Source organism: Silene latifolia, chromosome 9 (assembly GCF_048544455.1).
Source record: "Silene latifolia isolate original U9 population chromosome 9, ASM4854445v1, whole genome shotgun sequence".
NCBI lineage: Eukaryota > Viridiplantae > Streptophyta > Magnoliopsida > Caryophyllales > Caryophyllaceae > Silene > Silene latifolia.
The window spans coordinates 2737467-2762245 of NC_133534.1; the positions used below are offsets into that span (position 1 = coordinate 2737467).

Genomic DNA, 24779 nt, shown 5'->3' on the forward strand with positions numbered 1-24779 from the left:
TTGAAATAAAAGGAGTTTTTTCAAATTTTTCCTACTTGAGTTGGGTTTATGCAATTTTTGCATAGTTTTGGTCATCATTGTTATGTTAGGGCATAGACGTGTCTCATGTGTTGCAATAAAAGATGGGATGTGATGTGTCGACGATTCTTGACTTGAGCTCCACATATCCAAACGGTGCTTGCACCAATCCCGTTTTGACCTTCTCCTTAGCCCCGTTGTAACCCTTTGCTTCATATTGTATGCATTTTTATCATTGTTTGCATTTCATTGGACATAGGACGGTCTTACACATTAGACTGCGGGCACGTTTTCGCTAGTCGAGTTAGTTGAGTGATTTTGGTTACTTTTTGTCACAAAAATCACCCTGTTCTTTCATTGAGTGACGAGTGAAAACCGTGAGGATGTCGTTGCCTTGGTCTCCTTAGTCATGGGTCCTTTGGTTAAATCTTGAGTCGGTTTTGTAATTCTCGGCGGACTTGCCCTTTCTTCCCTTTCCCCGCTCTAGAATGTGTTTCTTGGGCATTGGTCACACAAGGGTTGCTTTTGTCACATTTAGGGGGTTGGCACCTCAATTGGCACTTCTGAGACGGTACTCCCGACCGAGACCATGTTTTGTTGTTTGAAAAATCCGACCACTTAGATGAGGAAAGTGGATCATTTTGTTAGATGCATTCTATTTGTTGACTACGTGCTTTCACGATGAATGTGTCAAAAGTTTTGTAGCAAGACCCAACTTGCCTTGCAATAGGGCACTCTCCCCTCATGGGTGTCAAATTGTGAGTTGAAGGGGCGTTGAGTGCGCTAATACTCGATCGGCTTAAGTAGTAGTTTAGTTGAGTGATGCTTATATTGTGCATCCACTCTCCATATCTATCATAATAATGCTTTGTACATTTGGTTTAGGGACTTACTCGGGGACGAGTAAGGTTCAAGTGTGGGGAGGTTTGATATAGGACCATTTTGCACTCTTTTTCCCTCTATTTTCATGCATATTCAACCCCATTTAAGGCGGTTTTGTACCCCCTTTACTCTCGTTTCTAGTCCCGATTCCCTTTACTATGACACTTTGGCCCCCTTGCAGAAATTGAGGCGGGAACGGGCGAAACGAAGCTAGAAAGACGGGATTTCTAAGCTATGCATGAAAGATGAAGGGAGTTATGCTGAGGAGTATGATGAGGGCTTAATGACCTTGACCATTTACTTGACCTCCTTGGGAAAATGCATGTTCTTGGGGTTGTTGGGTTTTGAGTTAGGGAGACCGGCTTTCGAACCCGGGAGGGGGGTTAGCCGGAGTAGCTAGTGTCCTAGTGCGAGACCGGAAGGGAGGTTCTAGGCGAATTAGAGCCATCTCCCCCTTACCTTTCTACCCCTTTTGATTAGCCGAGACGATTAGTATGTGGAATTACTCATGTTCATGGTCGGACCGAGTTCTAGTCTTTCTCTTATTTGATTTATCCTTTATTTTTAGCTTGCTTTTATCTTACCTTGTCTTTAGTCTTTAAATTTGATAGTTTAGTGCTAAGTTTGTTACTACCCTCTTTATTATTTTTCGACTTAGCTAAACCGGTGAATTAGAACGATTAGTACTCCACCTACTCCTTGTGGGATCGACCCTTTTAAGTGTACAACGATAAAATCGTGCACTTGCGAGGTTTGACTTGAGACCATCAAAGTATGAGTATTATAGTTTGGTAAACACGGTGCGGCGCGTACGGGTTTGAAAACTTGTATCGGTTATGGGTGGTGGGACGGATACAACCATACAAGTATGAGTATTGTTTGGTGAATATGGTGCGGGAAAGCCTATATTCACTAGGGCTCTTTCGACGTCTCTATATATGTTCTGGTGAAAAAATATATTCCGTAAGTTAAACCAAATTATATCTACAATATATTTGTGTAAAACTGCGTAATTTTAAAACTTTTCGGACCATAACTTATATATGACGTGAGTCACAAGACTACAAGCATTTATGTGAATTGGAATGTGCATTTTAATGGAATTTGCTACCCACTTTTTTTTCTAAGGACTTGTGTCATTGTTGCATACTTGCATGTGTAGGATGCTTTTCCCATACATATTGGCTTCATTTAGGCACTAATAAAAAAAAATGGGAATTGTGAATTATGCGTATATTACATTAGATTTGTTATTAACAAAATAATTTCGTAGTCCCAAAATAATTTGGGATAAGTGAATATGAGCGATATTGTAAAAAATAACCATATAATGCTATTTTCCGAAATTTCAAATTGTAAATTGAGAAACTAGATTATTAGCTTTTTGCCTCGAACTCGGTGTAAAAAAAAAAGGAAAATGGAGATTATCCATTGCCCAATATTTGACCTCAAATCATATTCCTTATTATGTTTATATCCAGCATCAACTTATCCCGTTTGGATTCGCCTCTATTGTTATATATTGTTGTGAGGACTTAAATTAACACAACGGGGATGTAGCTCAAATGGTAGAGCGCTCGCTTTGCATGCGAGAGGCACGGGGTTCGATCCCCCGCATCTCCATCTTTTTTTGCTGTTAAGTATTTATTTATTTTTTCTCCATATTTTTTTTGGCTGTAAAGAATTTTTAAATTTTGGCTGTAAAGATGCCTATTCTGTCAAATTTCATCAACAGAAAAATTTCAAAACAAGTGTTCTTTTGTGCACTAGAAAAAATTAGGATGCATTTTGAAGATGCGTGAGATCGCTCGTTATCTCATCGCTGTAGATAATAATCAACAATCGGTGATTGATTATGAGATAAACACGAAGCGATTAATCCCTTAAGCACGTATGTGTATACTAAAGGCGAATAAACAAAGTATGAATCAAACAAACAAAGACAGGTATTACTGCACAATGAGGCCAAGAGTTCTCCGACTTATATTAGATAACTTCAGTCTAAAACTCGAAACCATCCGATCACTGAACTACAAAAGAAAAATGGATGCAAAATAGACGACTTCATCACAAATACCCACAACCAAACGCGTCTTTGATTAAATTATGATGCGACCCCTATATCCCCTCGAGGGTGGTTGCCTTCAGCTCCTGATGAATTGTTGAAGTATCCACCATTACCGTTGCCGTTACCGCCACCACCAGCAGCCCCGCCTCTACCTCGTCTATTGTAGTAGTTTCTAGGATAGGAATTATCATTGTACTGACTGCGACCATTCTGGTAGGGCCCGTTACCCCTGCCAGTACCTCTGCCTCCTCGTCCATTAAAGTAACCCCCCCTTCGGCCACCCCCACCACCTCGACTACCACCTCTTCGGCCTCCTCGTGGAGCGTATTGCTGATCCTTGTAGTTGACATTCTGGAAGCCATGCTCTCCATCGTCATTCTGGTATTGTTCTTGATCAGTTTGTACTGAGACGACTTCAGGAGGAGGATTCTCCGCTTCCTTTTCATCCTGTGGATAAAGGATTTTAGATTTACGGAAATATTTTTCAAAATTGAATTAACAAAAAAACATAATGATAAACCAGATCACAAAAAAAAAAAAAAAAAAAAAAGCCGATAAATCTAAATCGATACCTTATGAAACTCCTCAGAATTAACAGATTGGTGGCGTTCAGCTATCTCTGGTTCTTCGTAAGTGGCAGCATTCTCCTGATGTGACGGAACTTCATAACTGGCAGTATTCTCCTGTTGTGATTGTAAATAGGTGTCAGCAAAATGGCAACGATGCTAATATATACGTATATAATCAACATCGCAAGAACACAGCCGATAATCTAGGACAGTTCTATGTAGAAAGACCAGCATAGAACAAAATCCATCGACTAGCCAAGAATATGGATAGGCACTTGACAAGAAAACAAACCAAAAACTTCAAGAGACGGGTAACTCCATTACAACGGAATTAGATTCCCTAAACCAAAATCTTTCTAGGTTTATCAATTTAAGATTCAATCACAGAAAGTTCCGAGCAAAGAAGAGTGGCAACGCAAGATAAAGAACAAGAGTGTACAAGAAGTAAAAGTAACTGAACATTTCCTAGTGTTTTAGATAGCTCCTTTCAAACGCTACCAAATGTCAGCATTTCGAAGAATCACAACAAAAATTCCCCAAGCGCAGACACTACGTACTATAAACATATATACTAAAGAATGGCAAGATAAAAGAAAGGGAAAAAGTGAAGAGAATAAGTACAACATAGGCAAAGGATAGATTATGGAACACCTAACAGGTAGAAATTGTATCGATAAGACACTTTATGACTCTCCGGGAAAAAGGTTAGCAATAATGCGAGTAAAAACACATTGATTTGATTATACTCTGGAAGGAGAACCCACTTCAAAGGAAAAGATATACTTGCTCCCCTACCATACACCATTGGATGTCAATTTTCCATTTCACAAAAGATATACATAATCCAGCCATACATTTGAAAACAAACATTTAAAACATCAAGCACTACTGAGATTCAAGAAAAGATAGGGTAACTGTACGAAAAAACCGGCAATGTGAAATATGATTGATCACTGTGTGTAACTGTACGAAAAAAACTGATGCAGAACACAAATTGACAGCCAAATGTGAGATCAACTAACAGAAAACCTCGTAAGATTGAGAAAAAGAAAGCCATAAATTGAAGTCGAGGACATATTTTATCAAGCGATAAAGATCTAGGACAATTCTAACTTCTAAGTACAGACTACAGACCAGCAAAGAACCAATCCATGACTAGCAAAGAATATGGAGAGACACTTGACCACAAAAGAAAACAAAAACTTCAAGAACCAAGTAACTCTATCACAAAGAAATCAGATTTTATAAACCAAAGTCTGACGGGGCTCTCCCCAATCAAGGATTCCATCAATCACAGAGTTCCAAGCAAAGAAGAGAGGCAACACAAGGTAAAGAACAAAAGCATACATAATGTGAACTGTGAAGTGGTTGGATTTTACTTAGGTGTTTTAGATAGTTGCTCGAACTCAACAAAATGAAAGTAATACATGTTCTTAGTTCTTACAGCTATGTTTAGAGTTAATATTCCTGTTGGAGTACGATAGGTTTTGCTTACAACTTGCCACATCATAGATAACAAATGAAAAAAATTTATAGAAGAGTCTACTACCCATTTCTCCGGCAGTATGTCAGAAGTTTAACCAATAGGGGTACTAATTTCTCCTACAGCATTTGCGTCATGAAAGGTTGCACTCTGTCTCTATCCATCAAAATTAAAGAATACTTCAAGTCTCAAGCGTCATAAACGGACATGAGTAAATTGCTTTCCCATTATTTTGTTATTAAGAATCCAGCCAAACATTAAAAAAGGGAAAGATAGAAAAAAAAATTTATCGTTACTGAGTTCCAAAAAAAGCTAGAGTGACAGCAAAAAACCGACTCTGTGAAATATGATTGATCCACCACTGTGTGGGTGATTGACATTGTTTACAGTATTCGCTAGAACATCAGAGAATAGTCAATCAAATCCTCAAACATATCAACATATTCTACATATCAACATAAATTAGAATTGTATTCGGTCTTACAGTTTCCTGATATTGCTCAGTTGTTCCCTCCACCTCCACCTGATATTGCTCATGTGATCCCTCCACTTGGATGGGCACCTGAGCATTCACCATGGACTCATGGATTGGTACCTGAAAAGAACCAAAGTTTGCAACAGCTGCCGCAGCAGCAACTTCTACTGGCCCCTTCATCTCTGGAGTTGCGGTATAATAACCCGACGACATAATCTTATTCAGCTTCTCTCTCAACATAGCATCTACACCGTTTACAAAAATCAATTATTATCTTCCTAAGACTCTTCATATATTCAACAGTACATCATCACAAATCAATCAAGTTTTTGCACTGAAAGTGTTCAGTGATCACTCAACAACTTGGCACAATCAAGGAGACTCAAAAAATTACTAAAATCAACAATGTATCGGCATTCTTGATTCCATAAACATAAAAACTAGAAATCTCGACAGAAACTGAATCTTCGATTTCTCGACTACCAATAATCAAGTAGCTTTACACGTTTTACAATAGAATAAACAAAAAAGCATCTGCACAACGAAGAGAAATTGCAACTCTCAAAGTCTTAAACCAATTAAATGAGACAATAACATCTCTCACATCCTACAAACAATTCAATAATTAAACAGCCATCAGCTATATGTACAGGCGAAATTGGCAGTTCACCAAATACATCAAAATCACGACAATTCTTCAAATTTACCAGCAATTCATCAGCTATATGTATAGGCGAAATTGGCAGCTCACCAAATACATCAAAATCACGACAATTCTTCAAATTTACCAGCAATTCATCAGCTATATGTACAGGCGAAATTGGCAGCTCACTAAATACATCAAAATCACGACAATTCTTCAAATTTACCAGCAATTCATCAGCTATATGTACAGGCAAAATTGGCAGCTCACCAAATACATCAAAATCACGATAATTCTTCAAATTCACCAGCAAATAATCAGCAATTCATCAAACAATCAATCAAACTGAGCTCGAAAATCAAGATAAAAATCAAATTCAACTTCAACCGGCTATTCATCAAACGATAATCAAATTAAGCTCGAAAAAGAAGCTAAAAATCAAATTCAACCGTCAATTCATCAAACTACCGGCAATTCACCCAACGATAATCAAATTAAACTCGTAAATGAACACATATCAAATTCAACAGGCAATTCAACAAACAATTAATCAAACTAAACTCGAAAATCAAGCTAAAAATCAAATTAAACTCGAAAAACAAGCTAAAAATCAAATTGAACCGTCAATTCATCAAACGACCGGCAATTCACCCAACGATAATCAAATTAAACTCTAAATGAACACAAATCAAATTCAACAGGCAATTCAACAAACAATTAATCAAACTAAACTCGAAAATCAAGCTAAAAATCAAATTAAACTCGTAAATCAAACAAAAAAATGGAGAAAAATTACAAGTAACATCAGATTGCGGATGAACAGGCTGATCAGACTTCTGAATCCACAATTTCGCATGCTCCAAACACCTGTCAACCGCATCTCGATGCGTAAGCGTAGAATCAACCGGTTTCGCAATCATCAACCCTAGCAACTCCGAAATCAAATCGAAATCCTTTTCTCCAAGTAAATCAACAGCATCATCAGTAACACAATCATAAGTCAAACAACAAGCTCGTTCATGCGTTTTAGTCAACATTAATGACGTAAACTCGCTTTGTTGTTTCACATCAAATAAACTCCCAAAATACATCAACTTCACCAGATCCTCAGCCGCATTGTCACTGTTGTTCGTATTCTCGTGACTGACGGTGGTAGCGAGGGAGATTTCTTCGTCGAGAGCGGCGGAAATCGGAGCGCGGAGCTTTTCTAACTCGTCGAGGAGAGTTAAGAGAGCCGGTTTGGACCGGAGGACGTCGAGTTGTTCGGGATTAAGCGGTTTGCCTTGGGAAACGGATTGTTCCATTTGAAGAATACGGTTGAGTTTTTTGCGGAGGGCGCGGATGCGTTTTGTGAGTACGGTTAGGACTGGTCCTTCGGAGGTTGTTGATGTTGCGGTGGTTGTTACGGTGGTTGTTTCGGTTGTGGTTGGTTCGGTTGATGCCATGGTTTGGGTGAGACTTAGGTTCGGGGGTTTAGGGTTGAGGTGGTTTGGGAGTGGAGGAAAGTAGAAGAGTCAAGAGGGTGAGATTTTTGAGAGGAGTGTGTGTTTTATAGGTGGGGAAGATGAAGAGGGGGGAGACTTTTGAGTGGATTGTGATTTGTAAATGATTATTAATTATTAATAAAATTAGGGTAAATTAATAAATACACCCTTATATATATCACTTTTTTTAAATTACTACCTTATAAAAAAAGTTTCAAAAATTACTACCTTGTAAAGCATATGTGTGTATAATTTGCTACCACAGTCACTTTCCGGTGTCTTTAAATTGAATATTTCGACACAATTTGAATTTTCCTTCTAAAACATAAAATTTCTGACCATAATACCCCTCTTCTAATATTTCCTTCTATTACCTCTTTACACCTTTTCCTCATCTATTCATCTTCTTCTTCCTCTACTTCTTCCTTTATTAAACCAATCTCATCAACGAATCAATTTATCATTAACTAAGTTGAATGTTTCAAATCCCACTATATAGACGCAAAATACTCCTCTTATAATAAGTTCTTCCACTTTTACATACATATTCTCCACATTAAAGCAACCAAGTATTTACAATGTATCGCTTTTGGTTCATTAATCATTCTTACAATACAAACACCAATCAAATTCATATGGACAACAACACTACTGCATTAAACAACAACAAAGTTAGGGTTCTAAGTCAAAATTAGGTTTCTAATTGATTAAATATTAGACGCAAAATTATGGATTTAATTTAATTAATTAATATAAAATTTAATTTGGGTTGTTATTAATAAAACTGAAACACAGAATTAGGGTTTTAGTTTAGTTTGTTAAGTGTTGATGGTCGATTTGTTAAGTGTAGATGATAAGATTGGTGGTTACAGTTTGATTAAAGGAGATATGAAGAGAGGAGAGATAAGTTGAAGATCGAAAAGAAAAGTGTTAAGTTGTTTATTGGCATAATGTGGAGAATAGTGAATACTTAAGTGAGGGTATTTTGGTCAATTCACATACTTTTAATACCGGAAAGTGACTTTGGTAGCAAATTATACACACTTATGCCTTGTACGATAGTAATTTTTGAAACTTTTTTTATAAGGTAGTAATTTTAGAAAAGTGGTATATATAAGAGTGTATTTATCAATTTATCCTTAAAATTATTAAATAATCAATCAATCAATATATATACTTAAAAGAGGAACTTTTGTAGTGATATTATAGGTCGATGATTTATTAGCTATTTATGTTTAATTAAAATTAGAATTTAAAGCAGAAATTAAAAAAAGATAAGTTTTAAAAAAGATAAGTTTTGATTAAAATATAAATATGAAACGTCTAACCTCACAAATTTTATAGTAGATTTTGAGTTGTACACAAACTAGGAATATAATATTAGCATATATAAAGTGTTACCCATTATGAAGTTTACTCTTTATTTGGTTCAAGTATGTGTTTTGTTTCATGATTAATCGGTTCTATTGTATTGTCAAGCTAATCAAATTGTATTTCTTCTTGATGTCAGATTAGAAGAATACAACATATACATTAGTTGATCAATATTTTCAAACATTAATTAAGGTGAAAATTATTATTATTATAGATTATTATTATTATTATTATTATTATTATTATTATTATTATTATTATTATTATTATTATTATTATTATTATTATATCTCCTCATAATTTTTATTTTATTGTAGATTTTGCATGTTATAAGTTGAACGATGTGTATGAATTACGATTATGTTATATTTTTCGTTGTATATCGATCTTTTTTCGTTGATGGTGCCTCCGTCCCAGTCATTTATTCATGCTATGGACTGACATATAGTAATAGTATCAGAGATATGCTAACTATATGGCTCCGAGTTGGATATGTTTAGCCGACGAATAATAACATAAATTAAAACATCTCTAATGATAAAAGTTGAAAATTTTGATATATATTGAATAGCTAATTATAAATTTATTATTACTATAGAAACCCATTTACGAGTAAATTCATTAATCTTTCTAAAAAATAGCTATTCAATTTTATCGGTTTGCAGCAAAGGCTGCTTCAAGTGCCGATTTAGCATAAATTGCGTAGTAAGCACCAGAGGAAGGAGAAGCAGACCCGCAATACGAGGCAAACCTTTTTGTAATCGGTTTTTTTTAGTTGGATGTTCTAATCTTAATAACAGATATAGACGGTCCATTATATTAAAATACTCCGTGTACGTGTTGCTGTTCTCCGTCTTTGTTGTGTTTTTTTTTTCCTGTCTCTGGGAATCTATAGTTTGTTTGTACATTAAAAACGTTTGTGTATGACATTAATGATTGTTGGGTTGCACTCTGAATCTTTGATCATCTACTATTAATGGAATAAGTTTTTAAATTCTATATTAAGTCATAATACCGTAACTCAAATTGCGAGTAGCTTCTATAAGCATTCTACATTAGCTATAATGCTAAGGTATATCTTTCTCATGCTAAGGCATAAAACTATAATTTCCATATATGAAGTTATGAACTACGATACGCAAGTAGCTTTAGTTGCATAAGCCTCTTTGATTGAGCCATAAATAAATTCATCAATTGAGGAGCTTTCACACACTTCCGTTTTATATTGTCTAAATTGTCAGTTGAGTCTTCATCGATGAAGACGTGGAAATCTAAATTTTTGTTGTCTAATTGCACTAGGCTAGGCTCACTATTATTAAAGGGAAATTAGGGGTTTATGTTTGATCTTTTATGCAAATTAAAACCAATTAAAAATGAGAATTATCATATTGATGCAGGAGCAATGTGTAAAACGAAGTATTGGAAATGATTCTGCCGAAATGAAGATTATTGAACACTCGACAGGACTGTTCAGAATGCTCAAGTATGATTCAGGCAAGTTCACGTGTTTACTTGGCATCCAAGGTAGTGATGTCGAGACTTCTTACCAAAAGGAGTCATATCCTAGTTTAATTATATTAGGTAATAAGTATTTTGTGTTCAAATAGGATTATCTTAGTTTCCTAAATCGTGTGGAATTAGTTTAGCTTATTTAATTTCGAATAAGATTAGGAAAGGTTAGCTTATATCCTAATTCTAGTCAAGTTAGGAAAACTTGTTATTTCCTAATCCTAGTTTAATTAGAGTACTTTAAATCTGGTTGTATTTTAATTATTATTAGTTTAATAACTTTTCTAGTTAGTTTAGGAAAGGAGTACAAGCTAAGGAATTAGATCTCGAGTCAGATTTCTGACATCGAGTAGGATTAGGAAAGATAGCTTATTAGTCAAGCTAAGTAGGAGTATAAATAGGGCCTCTTGTAACCCTATTTTTCAGATTATGAGTTTAATAAAAAAAACGTTCCCTGTGTGAGAACAATCGAGTTTTAAAGCTTGCGAGCCTTGGCTTTCAGATCTTCTTTGCGAGGTTGATCATTTGAGTGTTTCGAGTTCATACCTTGCGAGGCGGAGAGCGAGATTCACCATACTATCCCGGTTACTTTGTTACTTTTCACGTTTTCAACAATTTCAATTAATATTCCGCTGCGTTAATCCTAAAATACTTAGACAAACAGACAAACAAACTGTCAGATTGACAAGTTTTCATCCTAAACAGACGGTCGATCTGTTCAATCTAATTCGTCCAAGTTATTTTACATCACATATCCTCTAAAATATCTTGATAAGGAAGACAATTCAATTAGAATTAGAAAACAAGTAGGAGATTTAGTTAAACATATGTTTTCTTAGCCTAATATTTACAAAGGCCCGACTATCAATGAGAAACCCAAGACACATATACAGTTAGTTTACATGTTGAATTTTATGAAATTTATGTGTACTCTAAATGGGAAATTTAGAGTAACAATCTCAAGATAAATAATCATAAATTATTGATATTATCCGACGTCTAAACAATGTTTTGACATGTGAGGGAATTTATAATCGAGTTAGTCATTAGCTACACTAAACCGGGCCAGGTTAGGTTGGGCTAGGTCAGCTCGAGGTGTGCTAAAACCACAAGAAAACAAATAATCGGGACGGAATTATATTATTTGTTAACGATGGTGCTAAGATGTATTAATTCGATTAAGAGATAATTGTTAAATAAAAGTAAGAGTTGAGAAAATGATTCTAATAGCTTAGATAATTTGTTGTATATAAATGCAACATAACCCTGCCTTTACCCGGGCAACGCCCGGGCTTGAAATCTAGTAATCATAAATTATAGAATAAGACGATGGAAGATGATGATTTTTTCGTAGGAAGTTGTTTATATATAACCATTGTTAAGTAACCATGATACGTTCTGAATTTAAATGAACAATTTATTTGTTTCCTTTTCCAACGGCTCTTTAGCTCCCTCCTCGTATCTTTCTCGTGTCACACACCCTTCATCCCTCGTGGGATGATACGTTTTGACATTTGAGTTTAAATCTTTAAGTCTCACGTGTAATTTACCAGCATTTTATGTGTTTTCTTTCCTTTTTCTACGACTTCCGGACTCCCTCTTTGTACCTTTCTTGTGCCATACACCCTACGACCTCGTGTTCAACTTTTTTTTTCAACCTATTCAGTGCACCTTTATAATCCACCTTTTATTACAATTCTTATTATTGTTGTTGGTGGTAGACGGTGGTGGTGTTATTGTTATTATTATCGTTATTTTTGATAAAGTACTAATACTATTATTATACTAATATTAAAATAATAGAGTAACAATAGTTATTATTATTATTATTATTATTTAAATATCAATTTTGTTAATTTTAAGTAATTTGAGTTTTAATAAATGCATAAATAAAAAGGGTTTTAGTTGGTATTCTCTAATTATTTGTGAGTTGTGATCTTCACTTTTCGTTTAAAGAGGATGATACAATAGAGTGCAAATTTAAGTCCAATAAAATGGGCTGTCACGAGGTCCAATCATTCACTCTTGTCAATAGCCCAACTCAATTTGAGACCTTTTATGAAGCCCATAGTCCGCAACTATTACCTACGGATTATTCACTAATCACTACGTATGAAGTTATGCGACTTTGAACGTTTTTTTGGAGGGTTTGGTTAGACAATTTCAAATTTGTGATCGTTTGGTTGATTGGAGAATTATAATTTAAAAAGGGGGTTTTCAATTATGTGCTCATTGTCTTATTAAGGAAAGAATTGAGAGTTCGAGTAGTCCTCTTCATTTACAAGAGTCAGGAATCGAATCTCTAACAACTTATTTAAAAAATGAGAGCTCGATTTTATCACGTTTCCGCATAACAAGTGGTATCAAAGCCCAAGGTTCGACTTGGGCTAGACACAAAAAGAAGCATGGAGTAAAGACTTGAAGGTGGCGTACACTGTAAGCCATGGAGCTCCTAGCTCGGGGTGAGTCCTTGAGCAAGCCTGGTTCGAGACTAAATGGATGAAAGACGTAATAGGTCTTGTAGGACAAAGATCATTTGTGTACTACAACTGTTGATCAGGTGAACCCTTATCAGATTTGGTGCCGCAGGTCTGGTGGCCTGGTGGGTCATTTCCAGATTGGATGCCAGAGACCGTTTGTATTTTAGGACTTCTGAAGTGGCGGACCCGGTCCAAGGTATATTGGATGCAGAGGATGTTCGATATGCATGTGTAGCAAACTTCCCAAGAAGGGCACATAGACATGAAGGTTCGGGAGCATGTGGGGGCACTCACTTTACGAGGCGGTGCCATGTGGTGCAAGACATGGCTCGCGGTAGCATGCTGTGTCGACTAAGGGGAGGTTATCAAGACTTGGGGATGTTTCGGGAGTCTAGAAATTGGGGATGTAAAGTGTGGGAGTTCTCAATGGAGGCCAAAGTTCGAGTTAAGATGATGGTGTAAACTCATGTCCCACATCAGTAGAATAAAGATGGAAGATCATCTTTATAAGTGTTTACAAAATATAAAAATACGAGACCTTTTGGGAAGGAGCCCAAGAGTAAATCCGTGAGGACTTTGCCCAATACGGACAATATCGTATTATTATGACTAGTGGACACCGATACAACAGATGTCCAACACGAGGTATTCACGCTTCCGCACACAACACATACCAACCAACTCTTACGAAATTCCGCGCTTACATTCACCACCAATCGATACCTTACACTTGTCATAACTTATCTGGAAATGAATCTATACTGAATCAAAATAGTACAAATATCCCAAACCATTGTTAGTTTGTTACCTAAACACAAATGTGGAGGTCACTATTTGGGCACATGTCACAGTAAGTGTGACTGTAGTATTATAGTGATCGCACGTTTGATATTGGTCTCTCAATCAAATAATTAAACAAGAGCCACGCAATTTCTGTGTAGAATTATCACCCGCTTGACTGTCAATATCGTGTGCATTTGTGCAGCTACAATTGTCTTGTCCTTAAACTTTAAGGCCAACTTTTGTGCATGGCAACTTTATATTATCTCTACTTTTATGTGCTTTTATATCTTCATGTTTTATTAACGCACTAACGTAGGAATAGATAGTAGCCGGTTCATACAAGACACATAAATGTCTTTGTAGGATGAGGTATTTTGTTTAGATTATAATGATGATGATTTTTAGTCTTTCTAAAGAGTTGCCTACTAAAAAGTGCAAAAATTTTGAAGTCATGTTTGGTAAAAAGTTTATTTAGGTTAATTAGGTGAAGATTGTAGGTTTTGTTTTGTAAATGACCGCTAGCCAGTAAGTCAGGCCTAATTATGTTGGAAAATGAGATAACGTCACCCAGTGATGTTGAGTTTCAGTACCACCGTTTCATATTTAAAATGTGAATTATACACATTTCTTTTTTTCATAATGTGGAACTCATTGTGTATAGAGAACTGAAGAAGGTGGTATTGAAGTTCAATACTACCCTCTGCACTATGGCATTTATTTCATTTCGTTGAGAATTTTTGTTCTAATTCAAAGAACCATTCATTAGTAATCTTCTTCTAAAACCCTTAATTTTAATTATGTGATATTTTGCTATTAATGAAGAATAAAGATACAAAATTATTGCATACTTGTTGAAGTCATTTCACTACATTCTTCAGAATTACCTTATAAAGGTACGGAGTATATTTTAAATAATGTCGTGAAATTAACCTAACAAATGAAGTGTTTTTGTATATTTGACAAAGGGGAACAAGGAAGAAATTAAAATTAGTTTGAATAGACAAGCAATTATTATTTGACATTTCACAAAAGCACTACGATTGTGAAAGAAAACATCTTATTTATCACCAATAAATAATTTTTGTTAACGCAAATGAATGTCTTATATCTATAATTTGTGTTACGGAGTAAACAGTGTTTAAGCTAGTGGTTTGTTTATATTGCAATGATTTCCTTTTAATTTCTTGGATCTCGCATTACCAACATCGATCAATGGAAAAATTTGTTACCAAAAGAAAAGTCACAAATTTAACAACGTACTTAAAAGAAAGGATCTTATAGGATTTAAAAACTACATACCAATAAAGTTATTGAGAGTAAATACGAAGAACGATGGAATTTCAATAAGACAAATTATTATTATTAAAAAATCAGTTAGTCTTGTTTATAATGGTTGTAAATTATAATGAAGAGACTGAAAGTACCGTCACCCTCAAATAAAGGTGTTAATTTGGGTGAATTTATACTCTCGTTGTAAATTATTCTTGTTACAACGGTTGTAAACAAGAATTTGTGTTAGAAAATAAAGACTGCAATTTGTCATTCATTCTCGAACTCACTTTGGTAGCTAGTAGTCTAAAAGTTTTCGTCTATCGATAATGTATTCAACCTAAAAGATTAGTCGCTAAAAAATCACACAAATTATGTAGTCAGGGGTTTGGTGATTTAGGAAGCGACCATTTTCATCCAAACATCTCAAAACATATATATACACCTGACAAAATAAGAAAACCATATAAGGATATGACATGACATAATTAAAGGCACAATAATCTAGAGTATAATATTACTAAGTTAATCTTGTCAAAAAACGCAAACAAAAATCATGTCAAGATAGAACATGCATACTGCTTACACATCTCAAATCTCCGCCTCCATTAGAAGACAATAGATCAGTGTATTTGAATTCCCATAAAAAAATCCTACAAAATAAATAATGAAGTAAAAATTAAGAAAATTTTACGATTGGGGTAAGCAAATTCCGCTAAACACGTGGTAACAATATACACAAATTACTTAAAGAGTCGAGGTTTTGATGATTTAAGAAGCGGTCATTGAACACCTCAAAGCATATAAACCTGGAAAATAAGATACCATATAAAGACATGGAATGACATAAAAAAAGGCACAATCATCCAAAATAATATACCAATAAGTTAATCTTACTTGCTAAAAAACCAAGCAAAAATCATATCAAAAGAGAACATACTACTTACTTCTTAAATCTCCTCAGTTAGAAGACAATACATTGGTGTATTTGAATTCTCATCAAAGACATCCTACAAAATAAATAATGAATTAAAGTTAAGATAATTTCACGATTGGAGTAAACAAATTCCAATAAACACTCAACTCGGTAACAATTTGCGCAACATAATGCATTTGGCGGGTAATGTGGAAGACATCATTTAAAATCTACCAAACTTCTATATATATGCGAAACAAATTGTTTGGTTTGAATAAAACCAAGAAGCAACTACTATGTAATTGGTAGAACAAATTGTATATGGCATGCAAAGGTTCTCATCTATTGATTTCAATAATTTAAATGATAAAACGAATAAGACTTATATAGATAAGTGGAATAAACCGGAAAATTTCAAAAGGTAGAAGTGAATGGTAGAATGTTAAAAGTTTATTTAATTAAATTGCTCAATTATTTGTTTTGACATTCAAAAAACAAACATAGATATGAAAATCTCTAATTAAATTCATAAATTGTCATTTGTGACGGGCATATCCGTCGCAAGCTTGCGACGGGTCAAATACTACCCATGTGGGGTAGATAAGACAAAAGCAGATAAATGGAATTTGCTTAAGAGATGTCACACACATTTTAGCTGATGGCTTAAGAAGATGTCATGTCACATACTTAAGCTAGCCTTTTTATATTATTTATAGATAATATGTTATTAACGAAGAATAAATATACAAAATTGAAAAGGAAGAAAACATATATAAATACTACATTATCCAAAATTACCCATGGCAACAAGGAAGAAAAAAAATTATTTTTGATAGACAAACAATTATTGTTTTCATTTCACAAAAGCACTACAATTGAAAAGGATAGTAAAGAAGCAAAAGCCTCTACTAAACTAGCTATATTTCAAGTACTTATCATACATATAAAATCATCTTTTATTGCTACAAAAAAAAAGGAGAAATAATTTAAATTTGTGTTTTATTCAATGTTTAACTATATCAAGCTCTAAATCATGAAAATCAACCTTATAATCTTCTTGAGCACCTTTGTACCTATATCTCTTGGCAACAAATAAAAAGTAAATCATGTTAAAAACACCCATAATTCCAAGCAAGTAGTAGAAATAGTCCACTCTCCCTTGATTCAAATCATTAGTCAACCAATCGGGTTTTCCGTGCCCGCCCGTAAGCTCGTGGACCATACTCACAACCGCGGTACTTAAGTAATTCGCCCCAGCTACGGTACAAAAGAATAAAGACGTAGCCAAGCTACGTAAATTCTCAGGAAATTGCTTGTTGTAAAACTCAATTTGCGCGATAAAATTGAACCCTTCCGCTAATCCAAGCGTGGCCAATTGCGGAATTAACCACATAATCGACATAATTTCTTTGTTGACATTAAACATGTCGCGCCTTCTTTGCTCGACTAGGCCGGCTATGACCATGGACACAATTGATAACACTAATCCGACCCCCATTCTTTGTAACAAGCTAATACCATCCTCATGTTTAGTGATTTTTCGTAGCATTGGCACGACAAATCGATCATACAAAGGCACCCATATGCCTACGGCCATCATGGACACGACAATTATTGACCCGGGTGGGATTTGGAATTTATGTCCAATGTGACGGTTCATTAGCATCGCTTGTGACACGGCGAAGGTCGATTGTTGGGCTGCCGCGGTGAAACATTAATTGATTTGATTAGACATGAAGAAAGTTTGTAATAACAAGCAATTGAATTGACTTAAAATCCTCCTTATACTAAAAGAATAAGAAATCTCCAAAAATTTTCGTCTAAATGAATTTGGTTATAATTGGGCTTTCTCTATATCATATCTGTAATTGAGCTTTCTTTATATATCATATACGGAGTATGTAATTAGGCTTTTATTATATCATATATGTAATTGGGTTTTCATTATATTATATCTACAACTGGATTATACTGAACTTTCCCTTTTCCACCGATTAATACAAAACATTAATAATAATAAATTTTATAATTAAATACTGTATCAAATTGAGTTAAATATTAGGTTTTATAATTGTTACTTCGTATTTTCTTTAATATTCCTATCTAAAAAAACTGTGCATTCGTACAATAATAAATTAATTATATACGTCACATGCTGGTATTGAGTTTCAATATCACTGTTCATCAGTTGTATCGTTTAAATCATTTCAAACAAAAAGGAGATTTTGAAATATACGTAAGAGAATGATACTGAAAACTCAATATACCAGGTGACGTTTATTTAAAGTTATCTGAACGTGAAAAGTAATGTATGTACCTGAATTGATTGGTAAGGGGGAGCTTTTCATCCAAAATCCCGGTCACCGGTGGATCATAAAGTTCACCCTCCTTAACACCACCGGGAAGTGCCAAACGGCGTTTCTTATACGCGGCCACAAAAACTCGGAAAATGTTAGAGAACACGCTTCCCTCGGGTTTGACATAAACATACAATCGAGTCCCAAAGATGAAGAGAATAATGGAACAAAACATAAGACTAGTAGGTATACCAAAACCCCAAACCCAACTCACCGAATCTTGTATATATACAACAACGGTTAAGGTTAACATAACCACGACGGTGAAAGTCGTGTAGTACCAATTATAATAGCTAGCGATTCCTCTTCTTCCGTCTTCTGTGGTATGATCGAATTGGTCGACACCAAATGGTATACTACATGGTCTAATGCACCCTGACCCAATGCTTAATAATCCAACACTTAGTATTAAAACACCTAATTGTGGATTATTAGGCTTTGCACATGAGTTTAAGAGTTGTTGTAATTGTGATTGAGGTGTCTTTTGATCATTGTATGGACACCATTGTGGTTTAAGGCTGGGTACAAAAGATGTTAATGTTAGTGTCACCATGCCCTGAAAAAATGACAAAGGTAAAAAAAATAATTAACATAATGATTATAAGTTAGTCACTAAGGTAGAACAACAACAATAATAATAATAACAACACCATCACCCCAGTGTCTCAATGACTCTCGCAAATTGCAAGATAAAGAGTTTAGATGTACGCATTCTTATCTTTGTGTCAGCAACAGGAAAAGGTCATTTTTGAATGACCCAAAATGAAATTTGCTTCATCAATCTATAGTAATTAAGCTTTAAGTTTTATATTTGTTATTATAGTTTTTTTTTTTTTTTTTTTTTTTTTTTTTTTTTTTTTTTTTTACCAAAAATGTCTTAGTCTAGTGGTTAAGACGGAGGTATTGTGGACATTAGGTCCCAAGTTCGAATCCCCCCTCCTCTCTATTGTAATGCGACTAGTGCACGCTTCGATTGCCCAAAAAAAAAAGTATTTTTTTTTTACTATACATGAGAGTTTTTAATTAAGTGTAAATTTTCCGGGTCAAATAAATTTAGCAATAATGTTGTTTAGATATATGAATCATTAGTTGGGATTAGTCATCAGTTTAGGCTTTTGGTTAAAATAATTTCTACAATAGAATCGAGTTTGATAACCCTGAAATTTCAAATTTAACGCGTTAAGGTATATGAATGATTGATTCGATCTCAAAAAAAAAAAATCGTAGGGGCTCAAAACCCTACTAGTCAATGTGTTAGGTTCTTCTCAAGTTTTCTAAACATGATTGCTTAATTTCATAAGAATTGAGACAAATAAACTATATATTTCTATTTATCAAAAAAGAACAAATTAATCATTTTTTTAATTTGTTCTTTTTTGATAAATAGAAATATAGAGTTTCCCATCCCTTGGGATTTCAAAAAAAAAAAAAAGAACAAATTAATTACACGTGAAATTTCCTCATTTCTTGGGTCAATGATGGATTATCATATTGAAGATTCGCAAAATCATACCCACATACACAAGAAATTAGATATATACACCTATTATTATGTGTCTTGGTATATTGTTCCATGCTTCACGTTTCATGTAGTTGGATGACAATTAAGCATGACAATTAAATTAAATTAAATTAATCATTGTATAACTTTATAATACGGTATATTGTATTCCGTATAACGTATCTTATAAGAGATCAACTGAATAATCGTGATGTGACCGACTAATAGACCTGTGACCAAAGCTCCACTAGAGGTGTATAAAATCTTATCTCATTACTGTATATTGTATACTCCTACGTCTTATAAGAGATTAAGAGATCAACTGAATAATCGTGAATGACCAATGAGCCGGAGACGACCGGTCCAATCATATTTATTGTTTGGCACACTGTACAAGATGGATATGATCCACAAAACTTGGGATCCCAACCCGTATGGTCCCTCACCCATCCTCTTAACTAATCACATTTTTACCCACTTTGACATGCAATGCAATATCATATGATTCATGATTTCATGTAGTAATAATAACCAGGTGGGTATGAATGTATGATTATAGTTTAATTTGTGATGTGACTTCAAATCTAACTCTTTTAGGAAAAAAAAATATTTTATGCGTAGTACATAACTGGTTTCTTATAAGACCGCCTTACAGAAAGACTAGACCTGAATGAGTGTTGTCTAAGTGTTTAACAGTATATAATACGGTATACGGAGTATGACAAGTTTTATATCGAAGTAGTTATAAAAATGAGAAATGTGCGTACCATGAAAGAAGCGACGGAACCAAATGCAATAACCCAAAAGCGACCAAAATATGCGTCGGAGACAAAAGCGCCGAGCAAGGGCGCAAAATTAGCGACACCGGAGTAGATATTGATGAAGTTTGTAGCGGCTACTTGGTCCATGTGATATTCACGTCGTAAATACACCATGAAATTTGCTAGTAATCCAAATGCTGCGAGTCTCTCAAATGTCTCATTTCCTGCCACCAAAATCATTTCTTTTATTATAATTTACGACATACTAACTCGAATTCTTTCCATAATAATAATATTGTTTTGGGAGTACGTATAATTATGGAAAATTCAATTAAGTGTAAATTATATTGATTGAAAATTTTAGCTAAAACTTTTGACAATTTATTGAACTTATCTTATTGTTCCTTGTTCATTCTCGCTTGAAATTTTTTATCCCTAACTAAAAATATCGACTCTGCCACTAAACTTTTAATGAGATGATTAATTCATTCCAACCAAATATGCACTAACACAAATGATGACCAACCCATCTCATAAACTAGCTAGATCAATAAATGCAATAGTGTAGTCACTAGTAAATAAATATGCCACCTACAAATAAAAAGGGAAAAATGATGACTACTGTAAAATGAGATGGTGTTACCGGGTGGTACTCAATCTCAATATCACCCTTTCACATGTAATATGTAAGTGATCGACCACTAAAATAATGAGCCTACATATGCGGATATGAAAGAGGTTGGTGTCGAGATTGAGTACCACCTGATAATGCGCGGCCTAATCCCTATCATCAAAATGATTTAGAGAAGGGACATGCAAAGAAATAGAAAGAAATGAGATGGTGTCACTGGGTGATACTCAATCTCGATATCAGCGTCTCACATCTAATACGTTCCACTAAAATAGTAAGCCTACATAAGGGCAGGTGAGAGGCTGGTACCGAGATTGAGTAACACCTGATAATGCCCTATCATCAAAATGATTTAGAGAAGGGAAATGCAAAGAAATAGAAAGAAATAAACCTATAATATAAGGCATAGACTTCCATCCACCAGGCTTTTTATGGTTTAATTTCACCATATCAACTTGTTTTTGATCTTTCTTGGCTTCCATGGCCAAGTAATAGTTGTGTTCTTACACTAGATAATTAGAGAGGTTGAATACATATGTTTTTGATGCTCAACTATTAAAGCTTTATATCATCATGTAAGTAACTACCATGTGATGTTGTGTTATTTATACTCAAACAAAGGTCATGTATGTGGTAGGAATGCCTAAGGGCTAGGTGTGCATGGTGACAAACTCACAACATTACTATTAGTATTTGGTGTAAAACCGTCTTACATTTTATTAAGATACTCTTTTAAAAAAAAAAGTGTTAATATCTCGCCGATATTTTATTATTTAACTGTTTTACCGATGATTTGTTATTAGTTTGGCTATTGTTTAGTTTAAAAATTAATATTTTAAATAGTTGAGAGAACACAAATTCTCATTATAAACGGCGTATATTCGTCTATAACTAAAGACGGGCCAAATACAATACCATATTCGTAATAAGACAAGCAACAAGTGAGGTGGTGGGGCAAAAAATGTCACAATTTTCAAGCAATTTGACCCGTCTTCAGCTATAAACAGATATATCCGTCTATAGCAAGACTAACAGAGAGAGAATTCGAGTTAAAATATTTCTGGAACGGGTAGGAGGTCTATCGTTATATTCTAAGAAACTAGTGACGGTTTGGACTCAAACTTGAATTTGAAATCTCAGATATTTTGAATCGGTTTTTGTCGGTTTTGGGCTTGGGTTCTGTTTTCGGCCCGGTGACGGTTTTAACTCAAAATAATGTTAATTTCAATGCAAATGACGGGTTGATTCAAATATAATGTTATTTTTGTCATCCGAGTATCATTTTAATCAAGCTTCACAGAACACAAGTCTATTAGCAGGTATTCATGCATCATGTTTCAATCCTATCATCATCGGCGACCAGCGGTAGCCAGGGGTGAGGCCAGGAATTTTGTATTGGTGTAGCAAAATTAAGTCGCTACTACAAAACTAGATTTGTCGATATGGTTGTCTAAAACGTATGACATATAATTTTGGTCAATGTATTCTCATATATGTTGATTTTTTTTACGAATGTATAATTTTCCTTCTGAAGAAGAGTTGCAATAAGAAGTAAAGAATTTAATTCATTTTTTACAACAACAACATCAGAGCCTTAATCCCAAAATGATTTGGGGTCGGCTGACATGAATCATCCTTTTGAACTGTCCATGGATGAACGCACGCCTCAAATTTAACTCATTTTTTACTTAAAAAAATTAACAATTTAGAACAAAATTAAGTTCTACAAAGAAGAAAGGAAGTAATAATTTCAAAATAAATTATAAAGGAAAATAAACCATAATAAGCTAACTGAAAATTGACTCAAAAACTAATAGTTTTGTATTAATTGCACTATTCCCCTTCCTAATCAATAGTTTACACTTGCTTTATTTCTTCTCATAAAATAAGGCAAATGTAAACTATTCATTGGGATAGAGGGGGTAATACCTTTTCCTTCCTAGGAGTAATTCCGTTCTTATAATTTTATAAATTATTAAAAAAAAAAAAACAATTTGACTTGAAATTGTATTTCAGCTTCTACTAGGCGTTTTACCTCTCTTGTTACTTATGTTTTTTTAGAATTGCTATTGGGAGTTATTTTAGCTACAATTAATAGGATTTATGGACTTATAGGACTTTAGTGAACCTAAATAACTAAGTACGGAGTAATTGTTTACTTTGAAAATCAACATAGGATTAAAGACCCAACATTAGTTAGTCTATTTGAATTAAATAATGGTGTAGTAAATCAACATATGATTAAAGACAGAGCATGAATTAGTCTATTTAAATGCAATAATTATGTAGCAAATGAAAAATTTCTCATGAACTTTTTGAATAAAGGTGTAGCAAATGCATCACCATTGCAATGCATGGCCTCGCCCCGGGCGGTAGCTTGTAATAGGCAGGTCAAATTGCTTACTTCAAACCGCCTTATTTCAAACCGTAATAAAACCTCTCACAAGTGAGAAACACATGGGTGGTGGGACACCCCCATGTGCTTTCCCACTCACATCCTAAATGGGTTTTTTGTGAGAGAAAATAGTATCTGTCTGACAATTTCAGACGGATATCGCGGTCTGAAATAAGAATTAGTTATAGACATAGGCATCTGATACAGATACGAGTATTTATCTTTCTTGTATTCATTAATCAAGAACAACGTAGTACACGCCCATACGGTCCATCGAATAGTGCTTTATATCATTTGTCGATTCAGAAATGATAAAATTAGCATTATTTGTGTATGAGCGTGTCGGCAAATCTATCGAGTCAATGTATATCGCAAGTTAAAACGATGAAAATGATGGGAGTATGCAGAGACGCCTTATGTTATGTACACAGGGTGCACCAAGTAAAATACAATAAGATATGTGTGCCATTATGATACTCGTTTTCTCTAGTAATTTCCAAATAAATGGACCCTCGTAATTTTGTATGGTCTGATTTTATATACGGGTGATCATTAGCGAATTCGGAGAATTTTATTTTCAGAATCTCAGGGATAATATAAAAAGAAACTATTTTAAATGACAACATAAATTTACTCTACTTTTATCCTAAAATTGGACAAATTACACAAAATTGGACCCCGAAAAACAAACCAATCACGATGTTTTGTATGATATCGTCTTGCAAATATTTACTACGAAATGTAATTTTACTTTTACCATACAAGGGGATGTTTGGTAAATAGCGATATTGGCCGATTTTTAACATATTCAGGGTTTTAGCGTTTTAACCAATCAATATCTAATTTTAGTATTTGGTAAACTACATATTGAAACAAAGATATTTGAGGTGAATATGTTGTTTTACAATATGCTGCTTAACTCAGCATATTAGTTAGCATATTGTAAAATAGGAAACTTTGCTTCATTTTACAAAGAAAACTAACAATATACTAATCATAATCTAATCTGCCAATTACACTCAAATTAATTCTGTTAATTATAATATTCTAGTCAAACCTTCTATTAAAATCTATCATTTATAATCTGCTTATGCTGAAATTAGTTCGTTGTTTACCAAACAGTGCCAAGAACTAACCATGGTTTTACCAATGCAAGGTATTAAGCATTGGTGAATCCATGA

General features: G+C 34.3%; 1 protein-coding gene, 1 non-coding gene and 1 pseudogene across 2 annotated transcripts; 1 reads left to right on the forward strand and 2 right to left on the reverse strand.

The window, feature by feature from the left end:
- The first annotated feature begins 2450 nt into the window (after window positions 1–2450).
- Window positions 2451–2523, forward strand: TRNAA-UGC (transfer RNA alanine (anticodon UGC)). Its single transcript has one exon. It is a non-coding gene; the product is annotated as a tRNA-Ala (tRNA).
- Window positions 2524–2860: 337 nt separating this feature from the next.
- On the reverse strand, window positions 2861–7704 carry LOC141598686 (uncharacterized). Its single transcript, XM_074418419.1, has 4 exons — window positions 6935–7704; window positions 5505–5740; window positions 3541–3651; window positions 2861–3415 (listed from the first exon to the last, which is right to left on the reverse strand). Exons 1-4 carry the CDS (start codon window positions 7581–7583, stop codon window positions 3005–3007), a joined length of 1407 nt encoding a protein of 468 aa, XP_074274520.1. The 5' UTR covers window positions 7584–7704; the 3' UTR covers window positions 2861–3004.
- Window positions 7705–15570: 7866 nt separating this feature from the next.
- LOC141598688 (protein NRT1/ PTR FAMILY 2.13-like) lies at window positions 15571–21800 on the reverse strand (annotated as a pseudogene).
- Window positions 21801–24779: the final 2979 nt, after the last annotated feature.

Bases quoted from the DNA above. Each gene is read 5' to 3' on its own strand.
- LOC141598686 (XM_074418419.1), bottom strand. From the start codon at position 7,583: ATGGCATCAACCGAACCAACCACAACCGAAACAACCACCGTAACAACC. The intron at 3,652-5,504 runs GTAAGACCGAAT...CAATCACAACAG, and splicing joins CTGAGCAATATCAGGAAACT to GAGAATACTGCCAGTTATGA. The intron at 3,416-3,540 runs GTATCGATTTAG...CTTTATCCACAG, and splicing joins ATTCTGAGGAGTTTCATAAG to GATGAAAAGGAAGCGGAGAA.